This window comes from Herpailurus yagouaroundi, unplaced genomic scaffold (assembly GCF_014898765.1).
Source record: "Herpailurus yagouaroundi ecotype Mexico unplaced genomic scaffold, PumYag 201, whole genome shotgun sequence".
NCBI classification, from domain to species: domain Eukaryota; kingdom Metazoa; phylum Chordata; class Mammalia; order Carnivora; family Felidae; genus Herpailurus; species Herpailurus yagouaroundi.
The window spans coordinates 1,031,732-1,046,777 of record NW_024412432.1 but is presented as its reverse complement, the minus strand read 5'-3'; the positions used below and the strand labels follow the sequence as shown (position 1 = coordinate 1,046,777).

At 42.5% G+C, this 15,046-nt stretch overlaps 1 protein-coding gene and 1 pseudogene across 5 annotated transcripts in view; one reads left to right on the top strand and one right to left on the bottom strand.

The window, feature by feature from the left end:
• LOC121014130 (ATP synthase subunit ATP5MPL, mitochondrial-like) lies at window positions 1–286 on the bottom strand (annotated as a pseudogene).
• A 2,698-nt stretch (window positions 287–2,984) lies between these two features.
• HABP4 (hyaluronan binding protein 4) overlaps window positions 2,985–15,046 on the top strand; it is a 42,507-nt gene continuing 30,445 nt past the window's right edge. For 2 of the 5 annotated variants that reach the window (XM_040450218.1, XM_040450217.1), the window contains exons 1-2: window positions 2,988–3,471; window positions 9,038–9,200. In XM_040450218.1, coding sequence (XP_040306152.1) covers window positions 3,078–3,471; window positions 9,038–9,200 — 557 coding nt within the window. In that variant the 5' untranslated portion in view covers window positions 2,988–3,077. Of the gene's footprint in view, window positions 3,472–9,037; window positions 9,201–15,046 lie in introns of all 5 variants that reach the window. The other 3 variants (XM_040450215.1, XM_040450216.1, XM_040450219.1) reach the window with 3 other exon arrangements.

Here is a 15,046-nt window from a genome sequence, read left to right as displayed (position 1 = left end):
GGTGCACAGCGATACTCCATGTTCCCATCTAACAGCTGGCTGAAATTTACAGCCAGACTGATGTCGCATCTGATGTGTACTCCAGGTAAAGCTGGTTAATGATGACCATGAACAGGTGCCGGACTCAAAGCTTTCCCAGCTTTACTTCTTTTATCAGCACAACTGATTTTATAATTTTATAAACAATGAAGCCCATCAATCCCCTTCCTACCTAAATCTCCTGGTTAGCTTGGACAGTGTGGGGCCTCATGGGGACCTAAACATTTTTAACAAGGATTTGAGGCATCTCAGTGCAGGACCCCTGTCTCAGGCTACCCCAATCCTCATAGCCAAAAACTCGGAAAGGTGTGCTATTGTAGCCATTTTAAAGTGTACAATTCAGTGGTATTTACTACATTCACATTTGGTACAACTAACACCACTATAAATTCCAGAAAAATTTCCTCACCCCAAAAGGCAACTTCATGCACCTTAAATGGTCGCTCCCCATCTCCTTTCCCCCCTACCCCTGGCAACCACTAATCTGATTTCTGTCTCTATGGATTTGCCTATACTGGACATTTTATATAAAGGGGCATACAATTTGTGGCCTTTTGTATATGGCCATAATGTTTCAACATTCATTTATATTGTAGCATGTATAAGTACCTCATTCCCTTTTATACACAAATATTAATCCATTGTACCACATTTTGTTTATCCATTCATCCACTGATGTATATTTGGGCTGTTTCCACCTTTGAATATTGCAAGCAGTACTGCCACGAACACTCATGTACAAGTTTTTGTTTGAACACCTGCTATCAATTCTTTTGGGTAAAAAGAATAGGCTTTTGATCATAAACCTCTGCTGACTCCAAAAAGGAGATGACTGAATATCTTAAAATATTCATTCAGCAAATATTTACTGAGAACCTACCACACAACTACCCAGAATTTGAAGCACTGGGCATGTAAACTGCAACGAATAAGAAAGCAATGAATGACAGGCATCATCCCTATCCTCCTCAGGAATGACAGAAAATTAAATGAGTAAAACACAAACCTGGCAGCAGTCATGCTGGTGATGACTCACCTGAGCAAGAAGCTCTAAGGTGATGCTTTTGAATCAAGACAAATAAAACTAAGAGCAGATTAAACAATAATGTTATTTATCCTCTTATATAATAAATCTGAGGTAGGGAGTCTTCCCAGTGGGATAAATCAGCACCAAGGAATTAGGTTTTCTCTACCCTTCTGCTCTGCCATTCTCATAGCTGCAATAAGGAACAGCAACTCTAGGCATTACGTCTTCCTCACATAACAAAGAGCAGAGAACAGAGGTGGGAAATAACAGATCCCTTCTCAATCCCTTTTTAGATATAAGAAAAATGTTCCCAGGAATCTTCCATAATAGTTCCCCTCAGGGAAGATTTGCACCAGGAGCTTATTCCTACACCAATCATTGGCAAGGGAATGGAATTAGAGTGCATGATTAGGATTAAGCAAGTTTGAGGTTGATAAGCCCAGCTTCCCCTGGGGCATACAGCCACCTGATGTCCTAACAAAATACAGGTTCTGGGAAAATGTAAGAGGAAAAGGAAGGAGTGGGATAGACAGGTGCCAGGCAAAACTTCCTGGAGGACTGTCCAGTGCAGAGTCCTCTGAGTTCCAGTTCTCAACTGAAAGAAAAAAAAGGGGGGGGGGGGGGGGGGCGCCGGGGTGGCTCAGTCAGTTGAGTTCGAGCCCCGCGTCGGGTTCTGTGCTGACAGCTCAGAGCCTGGAGCCTGCTTCGGATTCTGTGTCTCCCTCTCTCTGCCCCTCCTCTGCTCATGCTCTGTCTCTCTCTGTCTCAAAAATAAATAAAAACATTAAAAAAAATTTTTTAAACCCTCAATATGTCCAAAACTAACTCATGATTCCCATCAAAATGGTCTCCTCCAGTGTTCTATCTCTTTGGAATGCACCACCATTCCAGCTGCACAAGCCAGAAATAGGAGTCATCATACCCTCTTCATTTCCCTCAACACCCATATCTAACGCATCACCAGGTCCTGTTGATACAACCTCCCAAACAGCTCTTGAATCAATGAGTCTCTTCACCTCCACTCAACCATTCTAATTCAAGTCACTGTCATCAACTCTTCTCTGGAGTTCTGCAACAATCTTTTGCTTGGTTTCCTTACATCTATTTGGACCTGCCTCCAACCTAGTCCTTCACAGTGCAACTAGAGTAGCCTTTTCAAATACATGCTTAGGCTTAAAATTTGCTTCCTATTGCTCCTGGGGGGGGGGGGGGGAAGCTGTCCCTCAGCTCTTTGCAATCCAGTTACAATGGTATCCTCTGAGTTTCAATGGGTTGTGCTCCATCCCACCTCAAGACATCTTCACGTGTGGTTGCTCCTGCCCCTGTCATCCTTGGTAGTATGTCAGTTTAACCGTCACTTCCCTGGGAAAGCCTTTCCAGGCCTCCTAATTAGGTCAGGTCTCTGCTACTGGCGCGTAGAAAAGTCTGTCCCTTCCTTTACCGCACTCTTCTGTCTCTAGACTAAGATCCGCAAAAACACGGAGCTAGTATCTCTTACAACATAATGCCTGGCACATAGTAAGTGTTCAATATGTAGTTGAATGGCTAGATGAACATATGAACTTCAAAGATGAGTGGCCCACAACCAATGTGTATCCAGCGCCAGAGAGAATACCAATAATGGCCGTGACCCACCCGCACAGCGGGGCCGCCCGGACTACAGGACTCGTTGCTCCTCCCAGTAGCTCCGCCCCTGTGCCCCGCCCCTCTCTGCTGAGTCGGGGGGAGGGGCATAGAGGTCGCGTGACGTGACAGCCTCCGGCCGCTGATTGGGCTTCCAGACGCGCCGACTAGGAAAGGGGGCGTGTCTGCGTGTGCTGATTGGCTGTCGGGCGGTGGCTGGGCGGGCAGCGGCGGCGGCGGCGCGGGGGCGGGGGCGGGCGCGGGGAGGGCCGGGACCGGGCAGGGCTGGGAGGGCGGTAGCAGCGGGCGGGATGGGTCCTCGCCGCCGGTTTTTCTGAGACTCGCTCGCGTGGGCTGCTAGCGGCGGGCCCGCAGTGGCCGCGGCGGCATGAAGGGCGCTCTGGGGAGCCCCGTGGCCGCGGCCGCCGCAGGCGCCGCGATGCAGGAGAGTTTCGGCTGCGTCGTGGCCAACCGCTTCCACCAGCTGCTGGACGACGAGTCGGACCCGTTCGACATCCTGCGCGAGGCCGAGCACCGGCGCCAGCAGCAGCTGCAGCGCAAGAGGCGCGACGAGGCAGCGGCGGCGGCCGGGGCCGGCAACCGCGGCGGCAGGAGTCCGGCCGGGGCCTCGGGCCACAGACCTGGCGCGGGCGGCGGCCGGAGGGAGTCCCAGAAGGAGCGCAAGAGCCTCCCGGCCCCTGGCGCGCAGCAGCCGGACAGCCCCGGGGGCGGCCCGCTGCCACCCGGTACGCGCGCCCCGCCGGGCACCTGGGCACCCCCGGGTAGGCGCAGTGGGCGGGAGGGGAAGGAGAATGGGGTCACGGAGGTCACCCCTCCTCTGCCGTCCCTCGACCCTCACTGTGAGACCGGGGTCAGAGGGTCTTGATCCAGAAAGGGAAGGGGCTCCTGGGAAGACGGGTTAAATTGAGGGTCCTTGTGGCGGAGGAAGGTAGGAAAAGAGAACGGGAGGGGGTGTCACGCCCCTTCTGGCCTTTTCCAGCCCCTTGGGCGGGGGGCGGCGTGCTGGCTTGGAATAGGGGTCTCAGAATCCCAGAACTGAGCGATTACAAGTTGGGCAAAGTTGAGGGATAATGTTGGGGTAGTGTTTGTCGGGATAACTAGGGTCGCTACCCCGGGCGCTCAAATCTAGAGCTAGCAGGGACGGTCTCCATCCTCCAGCCCAACCTCTGCAAAATTCGGGTCGGGAGGTCAGAAGAGAAGCGTGGTGGGGAAGGAGGGAGGGTGAGCAAGGAGGGCGCACCCGGCCTCTGGGGGTGGTGGCGAGAGCCCAGGGTGTGTGAGGAATCGTGGGGATGAGGGGCTCGGGCCTCTGTGATGGAGCGAAGGCCTGGGTGACCGCGGGGGCGGGCTGTGACGTCAGGGCCGCGAGCCGAATGCGGCGGGGGCGGACGCGGGGTCCCCGGCTCCTGCCAGGCTCCGTGCTTTCACCCCATCCCCTTACTGTAGCTTCCAGCAGTCAGCCGGCATCATTTTTCAATACAGCATGTTGTGTCGTTGGGACGTGTAACTTGTCATTAAGTCAGGCTGCTTTCAGAAAAGCGTTTTTTAACCTTTAACCCTTTTAAATAAGAATATTCAAAGTTCCCCACAACCTATTTAGCCAGGTACCACTGTCCGCATCCAGCGAGGGAGGGTACCTAAGAGTCGTTCATCACCTGAACTGCATCAGTTCGTAGTCTGTAAGACTCCACCTGTATTTCCTCTGTTTTCCTAAAATAAAGCAGTGGTCCTAAGGTTTGCTTAAAAAGAGTGTTAAGATTAAGATCTGTCATTCGACCACTTGAGCCAGTGTTTGGCATTGTATTCAACTGGACTTTGCTGGCTTGTTCCTTGCTTGATGACAGTTGTGCATCCCAGCCCTGAGATTACAACTCTGATTTAAGTGTTGGGTCTTTGACTCGTGCAGCTAGGTAATGTTTGCTTTACTTTTGTCTGTGAAAACTTCAGTCCAGCAATATCCCCTGAGAAATAGAAAATCAAGTCACTATAATAAAGATATTGAAAATTATTTTCAATGCTTTTGGATATTTTAAGACCCCATGCTAGTAGGCCAGCACATTTATGAGCCTATTTAAACAGTGAATGAGACGTGAGATATATTGTACGTTTTGTGTTCTGATTTTTCTCATAAATCTATTTAGATACAGTAGTGAAAGAATTGACTAAGGCTAAGCTTTTCCTCTCCCTTTTCTTTTTAACAGATGAAAATAATGTATTTTATCCTTTAAAGTAGTGTGAAACTGCAGTTAGTGATGTTAATATACTGCTTTTTAACCTTTTTAATATTAAAAATCATGAATTTTTATCTTATAACAAAAATTTATAAAATTTTTGTAAATTTTGAACAATTCTGAAATGTATGAAGTAAAGCAAAAATCTATTTTTATTACTGGTTAACACCTTGTATTTATGTACAAACAGAGCTATTTCTTTTTTTCTAAATTTAAATGATATGTAAACTGAGTTGCAGCTTGCTTGTTTAACTTAGCATTGTAATCTAGTGGGTTTATAACTTTTTTCTGTCAATTGTTCATAATCCAGATGACCTGGGTTTTGAGATCTATATTAAAGATTCTTAGTTAATTTTGTAGGTAGGATGGAAATTTTGTCATCCTGGTTCTTTTTCAAGTAAATGTTATTTCAGGAGCAAACAGCTCATTAATTTCCATTTATATAGTTAGTACTAAATTTATAGAGAGCTACTCTCTCAAGGTTTTGTAGCCCTAATTAATATGGACTGTACCTTTCTAACATTCAAAATTTTTAATTTAGTTAGAATATTATAAATGAATGCTCAGTGTAGAGAAGAATCAAAGTCAAAACATGTTTGACATATATTGGAAATATTTTTGGATGTGAATGTGGAAATCACAAGATCTTCCCATGGAAACAGAGGTTTTTAATGCCCTTCAATATTTAACCCTTGGTGAGCCTTGTTTTATAAACTCGTTACTGAAATCTACAGAGACTGTTTTCAGCTTTGCTTTTCCTAGCCTTTCAGAACTATTGTCTTTGAGTGAAAGCTCAACTTTGTTTTGTAGGAAATCTTACTGTAAATTTTATTGTATTCTGCCCCTTCATATGGGCTTGGGTTTAGATCAGTGATCAGACAGCATGTGCCGGCGTTTTATTGGAAAGGGCTAGAGAAATTCAGTGTTTGCATTATCCGCTTGGAGCTGCTGACCCAGCACAGAAAAACAAACTAGGTTTAGTTGCAATCTTGATCGCTTAGCACTAAATTGTGGGGGGAAAACTGGACCCCTTTTATCTTTGGGTTTTGGGGAGACAGATGTTTGCAGTGTATTCATAATTATTCTAATAAATATCCAGTTACATTTAATGGTATTTTTAATGTTTGTTTTGAGAGAGAGAGTGCACACATGCGTGTGCACATGAGCAGGAGAAGAGCAGAGAGAGAGGGAGAGAAAATCCTAAGCAGGTTCTCTGATGTCAGTGCAGAGCCCCAAGTATGGCTCGATCTCATGAACCATGATAGCATGACCTGAGACCAGATCAAGAGTTGGACACTTAACCAGCTGAGCCACCCAGGTGCCCCTATATAATTTTTAAAATTTTATTTTTTAAGTTTGTACACCAAAACTTTGGAAGAAGTTTTAATATAAAGTATGCAGTAAATGTCATTTTAAGTTTTGAATGGTGAATTCCAAATTTAATACAATATAAAAAAAAAAACAAACAACCTTGAGGAAGCAAAGAGGTAGAATAAGCTCCTAAGTAATTTTGTAGCTGAGTGGAGATACTAAAGGTTTTTTTTTTTTAATTTTTAACGTTTATTTATTTTTGAGAGAGAGAGAGCGTGAGCAGGGGAGGGGCAGTGGGAGAGGGAGACACAGAATCCAAAGCAGGCTCCAGGCTCTGAGCTGTCAGCACAAAACCTAATGCGGAGCATGAACCCACAAACCATGAGATCATGACCTGAAGTCAGACACTTAACTGACTGAGCCACCCAGGTGCCCCAGGTTTTATTTAAAGATAGGTTATAGGGGCGCCTGGATGGCGCAGTCGGTTAAGCGTCCGACTTCAGCCAGGTCACGATCTCGCGGTCCGTGAGTTCGAGCCCCGCGTCAGGCTCTGGGCTGATGGCTCGGAGCCTGGAGCCTGTTTCCAATTCTGTGTCTCCCTCTCTCTCTGCCCCTCCCCTGTTCATGCTCTGTCTCTCTCTGTCCCAAAAATAAATAAAAAAATAAAAAAAATAAAGATAGGTTATAAATAGGAAATTTGAAGCTGTATTAAAATAATGTTTTTGCATTGAAGGAAAAGTATTGTCACTATTGACATATCAGCTGATTGCTGTTATGTCATACTCTATTACAATTTTCAACTTGTTAGATAATAAACTTCCAAAATAACATTTTCTACCTCACATTCCAAATTTGATCTCTATTACCTGCCCTCATTTGGCATTGCATACTCCCGGGACAAGTGTCACTCTCTGTTTTGTTTCTGCAAGAGAAACAATGATCTATTATGAGAAAGATAACATCTTTCCCATTTCCCAAACACGTCACAAGCTCAGATTGTAACATCAGTACAGGATGCAAATCCGATTTAAGGGACATTAACTTAAGACTGAACTTAGATTTATTGTGGAACTTTTCACATTGAAAAAATACTTTATGTTAACAAGTAATAAATTGCACAATTTTATGTTTGTGGTGTCACAGACTTGACTTCTGCTTTAAAATGGAATCAGTAAGATACTGGAACTATGTTACTATGTACATGTGCCCAGTACAAAGTTCAGATAGAAGCTATTCAGTAGGAAGACAAAAAAATATGTGTAAACATATATTCCTTAAAAGTTACATATATCTGTCTAAGAGAGGAATCCGGGACTTTAAAAATTACTCATTACTTCAAATACATTTAATATTTTGATGGCTCAGTTGGTTAAGCATCCAACTTTGGCTCAGATCATGATCTCATGGGCTCCTACATCGCATTTAGGCTCTCTGCAGTCAGCGCAAAGCCCACTTCAGATCCTCTGTTTCCCACCCCACCCCCACCCCTTCCCTGCTCATGCGCGCTCTCTCTGTCTCTCAAAAATAAACATTAAAAAATTTTTTTGATAGCCATACAACCAATGTGAAGGGTATAAATTATACCAAGGAAAATCGAAGCTACTGTAATAAAAATGGTACATCATGTTTGAGATAGAGAGCTTTTAAATATCTTTTTTTTAAGAAAAATAAGATGCATTTTTAGAAGATGATTTAAGAAGTGACAAAGTTCCTTACAACGTACTTACCAAGTGTTAGCTGCTTTCAGACATAGACTCTGCTTAAAATTTTTAAAGCATCAAAACTAGAGAGGAGTAAAGTGAGAGAGAGGCCTGGAATGGCCCTGGCTGGGTGCTGGCCTTTCTGTGAACGAGAGATGCCCCCTTCCAGTGCTGTCCCTTGGATCAGTTGGTATATAGCAGTTTGGCCTCATATTGAAAAGTATGGTCATAAATGTATAAATTCCATCAAAGATCAAGAGAGCAGGAAAATCTGTTTTCAAACAAAAAAAGATAATAGCAGTACAGAACTGTATTTAGAAATGAAAACCTTAGTAGCCAATGATAAACCATAGTTTATCTGAAAGTACAATCTGACATACAGGGCATTTATCCTTTAATATTCTGTATGGAGTGTAGCTACCATGTTTTAATAAAACTGCTGTTGACAACTGTAGTTAATTTAGCAAATGTGTGTATCCATAGCTGTCACAGTCATTGTGAGTTACCTGTAATTATAGGTTGGTTGGTGTAGTTTATCTTATATTTTCTAGGACAGAAGGGAAAGAAAACCTAAGTATCTTAAAAGTTTTATGAGGAAGTACAGTTGACCCTTGAGCAACCAGGGGGTTAGGTTGAAACCAGGTTTCAAGCCGTGCAGTTGAAAATCCACATATAACTTTGAACTTCCCAAAAACTTAACTACTAGTAGCCTACTCTTGACTGGAAGCCTTACCAGTAATAGTCAATTAACATTTATTTTGTATATGTAGTATATATTCGTAGGGCAGATAAGCTAGAGAAGAGAAAATGTTAAAATTATAAGGAAGAGAAAATACATTTACACTTCTGTACTGCATCTGAAAAATTCTGTAAGTGGGCCCATGCACTTCAAACCTGTGTTGTTCAAGGGTCGATGGTATTTGACTGTGGGCTACGATGATATCCATAACTTTTTTCTTCTCTGAACGTTTCCAAACTTCCTGGATTTTCCTATGATGTTGACTTCTAGAAAAGTGGAATTTAAAACTCCCTGTAGGTGTGCTTTCATGGACCTGGTGTCCCAGCTGTCCCTTCTGATTTGGCAGGCCAGAAGCGAGCTCCTAGAAGAGGGGAGCAGCAGGGATGGAATGACAGCCGGGGGACGGAGGTGACACTTGACAGAGCAGAGCGGAGATCCTACAGGGAATATCGACCCTATGAGAGCGAGAGACAGGCAGACTTTACATCTGAGAAGTTCACGGATGAAAAGTACGTACTGCAGACCTTGGTCAGGAGGGTGGGGGGAACCAGGAGGGTTTTACTAGAACTGTTAACCTTTGCAACCTTGGCAGTCACTTTAGGTGACACAGGAAGGATCTTCCATTTATTTCTTGGGTGACCTTAAGTCTTGGTTCAGGAAATGATGTAAGGTGAAAAATGAGTTATTTATTGGTAACTACACAAAGCACTCTTGTAAAGAAAAAAACTACACAGGAGTCTGTTAAACTGGTTAAATTTTCTTTTGCAGTTGAAGCTAAGCATTAATTATGGTTTTGATTTAACATTACTAATTTAGACTACTAACAAATTTAAACAAGTTCCTAGCCCCATGGTTAGGTCACTTGGCTATCATGATGACATTTTAAGAAAAACTGATACAGTGTATAAAACCAATTTATGGCTGCCATACCTTCTTCTAGAAAGTGCTCTGATCTGGAAGGTAGTCTTGGGCTGGTGCAGCCTGACACCGCTCCTGACCACCCGTGCCTGCCTGTACACACGTAGCGGTTCTTTGTGTCTTATGCTTGGCCCTAACAAGACAGATGCTTACTGCCTAAAGTTTGTGTTAAATTATTCAACCTTCATAGCACTGAGTTTAGATTAAACTGAAACAACTTGTGAATCACATTTAAAGGAAAATAGGTTAAAAAAAAAGGCTAAAGGAGACTAGAATAGTGTACGTTGACACTATTAGCCGTCAACAGTTTAATGTCAAGGGAGCCGTTATTCCCAAAGTATTCCAAGTTCTTGACTATTGATTCCATTTAGGATCCTGGCTACAAGTTTTAACCAAAGGACATGTAAAAACTATGTTCATTAAAACACCACCTCATTAAAACACCACCCCTTCCCCCAAAAGACCCCCAGAAGTCCAGCAGAGAGTAGCTCAGTCTGAGAAGGCTGAGCAGCTGGTGGGCATACTCCCACAGATGTATTCCCTAGAAATTACATATTGAGAACATCAGGCTAGTGTATCTGCCACCATATTGGAGCGTGAGGGTTAGAGAAAGGCTTAATTCTGCTATTTTTGGAGAGTACTTCAATTTTGCTGTGTAATGGCCATAGTCTGCTTGCTTACAGAAAGACTTCTGGATCAGAGCTGCTTATTTGGGGAAGCATATGTGTATTTTTTTTTTCTCACTTCAGGGATTTATTCTGTGGAAATAAGGAAATTATAGCTCAAAAGCACAAACTCATGTTTCCAGCTTTTTTTAGTAGCTAAACTATGAGTCTTTTAAAAGGATGAGTATATGTTAACACAAAATGATGCCTATTAAGTGAAGTCATACATGAGGATAGGGGTAGAGTGGGGTATGGGATTATGGAGGGATTTTTCTTTTTTCTTTAAAAATAACTTCAGATTTATTGGGGTGCCTGGGTGGCTCAGTCCGACTTCGGCCCAGGTCATGATCTCATGATTCATGGGTTCAAGCCCCGCATCAGGCTCTGTGCTGACTGCTTGCTCAGAGCCTGGAAGCTGCTTCAGATTCTGTCTCATTCTCTCTCTGCCCTTCCCCTGCCCACGCTCTGTCTCACTCTGTCCCTCAAAAATAAATAAATGTAAAAAAAAAAAAAATGAAAACTTCAGATTTATAGAAAGTTGCAAGAATTATACACAGAATTCCCATATACCTTCATCCAGATTCCCCAACTGTTAACATTTGCTTTATCATACCCCCTCCCTCTCTCTGCCTCTCTCCTTCCCTTACACACACACACACACACACACACACACACCTTTTTTCTTTGACATTTAAAGTGCAGATGGGGCGCCTGGGTGGCTCAGTCAGTTGAGCGTCTGACCTCAGCTCAGGTCATGATCTCACAGCTCGTGGGTTTGAGCCCCGAATCCGGCTCTGTGCTGACAGCTCGGAGCATGGAGCCTGCTTCGGATTCTGTCTCCCTTTCTCTCTCTGCCCCTCCCCCACTCATGCTCTGTCTCTCTCTCTCTCTCTCTCAAAAATAAACACTAAAAAAAATTTAAAAAGAGTAAAGTGCAGAAATACCTCTTTATCCCTAAATACTTTAAATGTATTTCCTAAAAACATTGTACAATTATCAAACATATTAACCTTGATACATTACTATTATCTAATTCTCTATATCATGTAATCTACAGAGTACTCAAATTTCACCAGTTGTCCTATAATGTCCTTTTAGCAAAAGAAAAAAAATGCCTGGTTCAGGATCCAGTCCAGAGTGTGCACTGCATTTAGTCGTCTTTCATTTGGAACAGCTCTTTACTCTTCCTTTATCTTTGACTTTGACATGTCGGAAGAGGAAGGACCAGTTATTTTGTACAACAGCTCAGAACTGAGTTTGTCTGGAACAATGTCATGCACTTTGGCAGGAATACCACACAAGTGAGGTCTTGTGTCCTTCGCAGTGTATCATGTTAGGTATATGGAGGGAAATTTTACTTTCAAGGAAATGTGAAATTATTTTTGATAAATCATGTGCTATCAGAAAAGATATTTTCCTTAGTACTCTTCTATTAATAAAGATCCATAAGACAATTTGGATAGTTTAGAAAATGCATACAATTATAAAGAAAATTAAAGCCACTTATCTTACCATTTAAGGTAATTACTTTTAACATTTGGACTAATTTTTTCCTTTTTTTAAATACATAGATATACTTAAATATTAAGATGATAATACATATATACTGAGTGCTTTATATTCTTTCTTTTTCCATTTGACATGGTCAAAGTCATTTCCATGTCACTAACAATGTTTGGTAAACATTTTCTTTTAAATTTTTTTGAAAGAGAGCATTTGCAAGTGGGGGAGGGGCAGAGGGATCAGGAGGGAGAGAATCCTAAGCAGACTCTACGCTCAGTGCAGAACCTGTCATGGAGCTTGATCACTCAACCGTGAGATGATGCCCTGAGCCAAAATCAAGAGTCAGACGCTTAGCCACCCAGCTGCCCTGTGAATTTTTGGTAAACATTTTTTTTTAATGTTTTTACTTATTTTTGAGACTGAGAGAGAGAGAGAGAGAGAGAGAGAGAGAGAGAGACAGAGCACAAGTGGGAGAGGTCCATAGAGAGAGGGCTAGACAGAATCCGAAGCAGGCTCCAAGCTTTGAGCTGTCATCATGGAGCCCAATGCAGGGCTCAAACTCATGAACTGTAAGATCGTGACCTGAGCCGAAGTAGGACGCTTAACTGACTGAGCCACCCAGGCGCCCTGGTAAACATTTTAATGGCTCTATTATGAGCTGTTGTGGATGCAGTACAGTGTAATAATTTCCTTAGTGTTGGACCTTCTCTAGATGGAAGTTCTAGAAATGGGAACCCCAGTTAGGGCCATAAAGCAGTGGTTCTCAGCTGGGTGTCATATATTAAAACCTGGGACCCAGTTTGTGCTTCAATGCAAGTTTGGATGGGTGCATGTAGTGTGAAAACAAATTGGAGTCAGGGGGATCTTTTGATATGTAGTGACCAATCACTGTCTTAGTAACCTGTCCATTTACTCTGTCACTAACAATCTAGAGCATTTCTCCTAGCTCTTTCTGCAGAGTTGAATATAATAAACTTTGATCTTGGCTTATTTGATAGTGAAAAATGGTGTCACCTTGCATTTCTGTGATACCTATACATATTTATTGGGCAGAATTATTGAATCTTGATAATCTTAACAGACTGTCTAATTCAGTCCTCTCAATTTATGGATGAGGAAACAAAAACCCGGAGTTTCAGTGATGGCTATTGTGGTCACAGCCAGCTCATGTGATTTTTATTCCACTAAAGCAGAACACATATTTTCACATCGAAGCGGTGTCATAAGTGGTGCTAGGAGTAACTGTCCATGTGGCTCAGGTGCAGAGATCAACCAGGACACTTCCAGATCACTGTTTTTAATGTATAAGGAATTTTTCTTTAGGCTCCAAATGATGAACCTAAGTGAATTCTTTGAACATAGGCTATTAGGAAATTAGCCTACCTCTGTCTGGATATATTTTGACTCTTTCTTTGGCTCTTCTTGAAGTTTAGTGCTGGTCATTCAAAGTCAGTTCCAGTTCTGAAAGAATCACTTACTCAGATGTTTAACTTTTTTTTCCTCCTCATATGGAAATAGTTGAGAAAAATTGGGGTAAAATATACGTAACATAATGTACCATTTTAGGGGCACCTGGGTGGCTCAATCAGTTAACTGTCTGACTTCAGCTCAGGTCACGATCTCATGGTTCATGGGTTTAAGCCCCACATTGGGTTCTGTGCTGACAGCTTAGAGCCTGGAGCCTGCTTTGGATTCTCTCTTTCTCTCTGCTCCTGCCCCACTCTCACCCTGTCTCTCTCTCAAAAATGAATAAACATTAAAAAAAATTTTTTAATGTATCATTTTAACCACTTATAAATGTGTGATAGTACGGTGGCATGAAGTACATTCACATTGTTGTGCAACCATCCCCATCATCCATCTTCAGAACATTTTTATCTTCCCCACCTGAAACTCTGTACCCATTAAACACTAATTCCCCATTCTCCCCTCCACAAACATCATTCCCTTTATCTGTAAAACAGGTACTCATGCCTAGTTAATTAGGATTGTTGTTGGAGAGTGGATTACAGGGATGTAAAGCATGATGCTTGGCTGAAATGTTATTTTCCATCCTTTTCCTTGTGAGTACATAACAAATAAAGATTCCTAAGTGGATACAGGATTTCTCAATGCTCCCTTGCCTGAATAAAAAGAGGATATGTTTTATCGTTCTAATTTTTAGTATATGTGCTGCCAACATGAGCACAAAGAGGGTATATTTTATAAGCAAGAAGCAATTGAGAATATATATATTTAAAGTGTGTTTGTGAGAGACAGAGAGTGCACAAATGAGCGGGGGGGGGGGGGGCGGGGGGCAGAGAGAGAGAATCCCAAGCAGGCTCCAGGCTGTCAGCACAGAGCCCAACACGGGGCTCGAGCTCATGAACTATGAGATCGTGACCTGAGCTGAAATCAAGAGTTGGATGCTTCACTGACTGAGCCACCCAGGTGTCCTGAGAATATGGGGATAAGGATGTGGGTAACCTGTGGAGTAAAGAAAAAAAAAATGTTTTAGGGGCACCTGGGTGACTCAGTCAGTTGAGTGTTGGACTTTTGGTTATGGCTCAGATCATGATCCCTGGGTCATGGGTTTGAGCCCTGCATTGGGCTCTGTGCTAAGCGTGGAGCCTGCTTAAGATTCTCTCTCTCTCTCTCTCTCTCTCTCTCTCTCTCTCACTCTCTCTCTTTCCCCTCCCCGCCCCTCTCCCCTGCTCATTCTCTCTCTCAAAAATAAACATTTTTTAAAAAAACCACAAAAAAAAAAAAAAAAGAGGCTTAAGGGATTAAAATAAACCCCAGAACACACAGGGCTATTTTTAGGGTCGGTTTCAATCACTATTATATTTTAAATGCCTTTGTTGTTTTGTTGGTATGTAAATTTAGACCCAATTTTGACTGTTGACATTATTTTCCATGTATGTTTTGGTGTTTCATTTCCTCTCAATATTTAGGTAGACTTTTTTTCTCTTATGACCCTGTCCAACTTCCTTGTTAAGAATTTATTGTTACATTTTTGTTATTGTTTTAGAACTCTGCTCTAGGTATTTATTATAATGGGAATAGATTTTATAATAATCTCTGTTTTAGTCGGGAATGGGAGAGGTGGGAGGTAGAACACCCAACCTGGAGACTTTATTTAGGATGATGTTTCTTATAAGAGACTGGCATAAAGTTAATGATTGGTGCTTCTGTGTTTTTTTATCTTTTTGAGTAAGGATAATAGAGAGTTTTATATATTTTTACCCACCATCAGACAGTAGCTTTTTTTAAATAATTTTTTTATTATT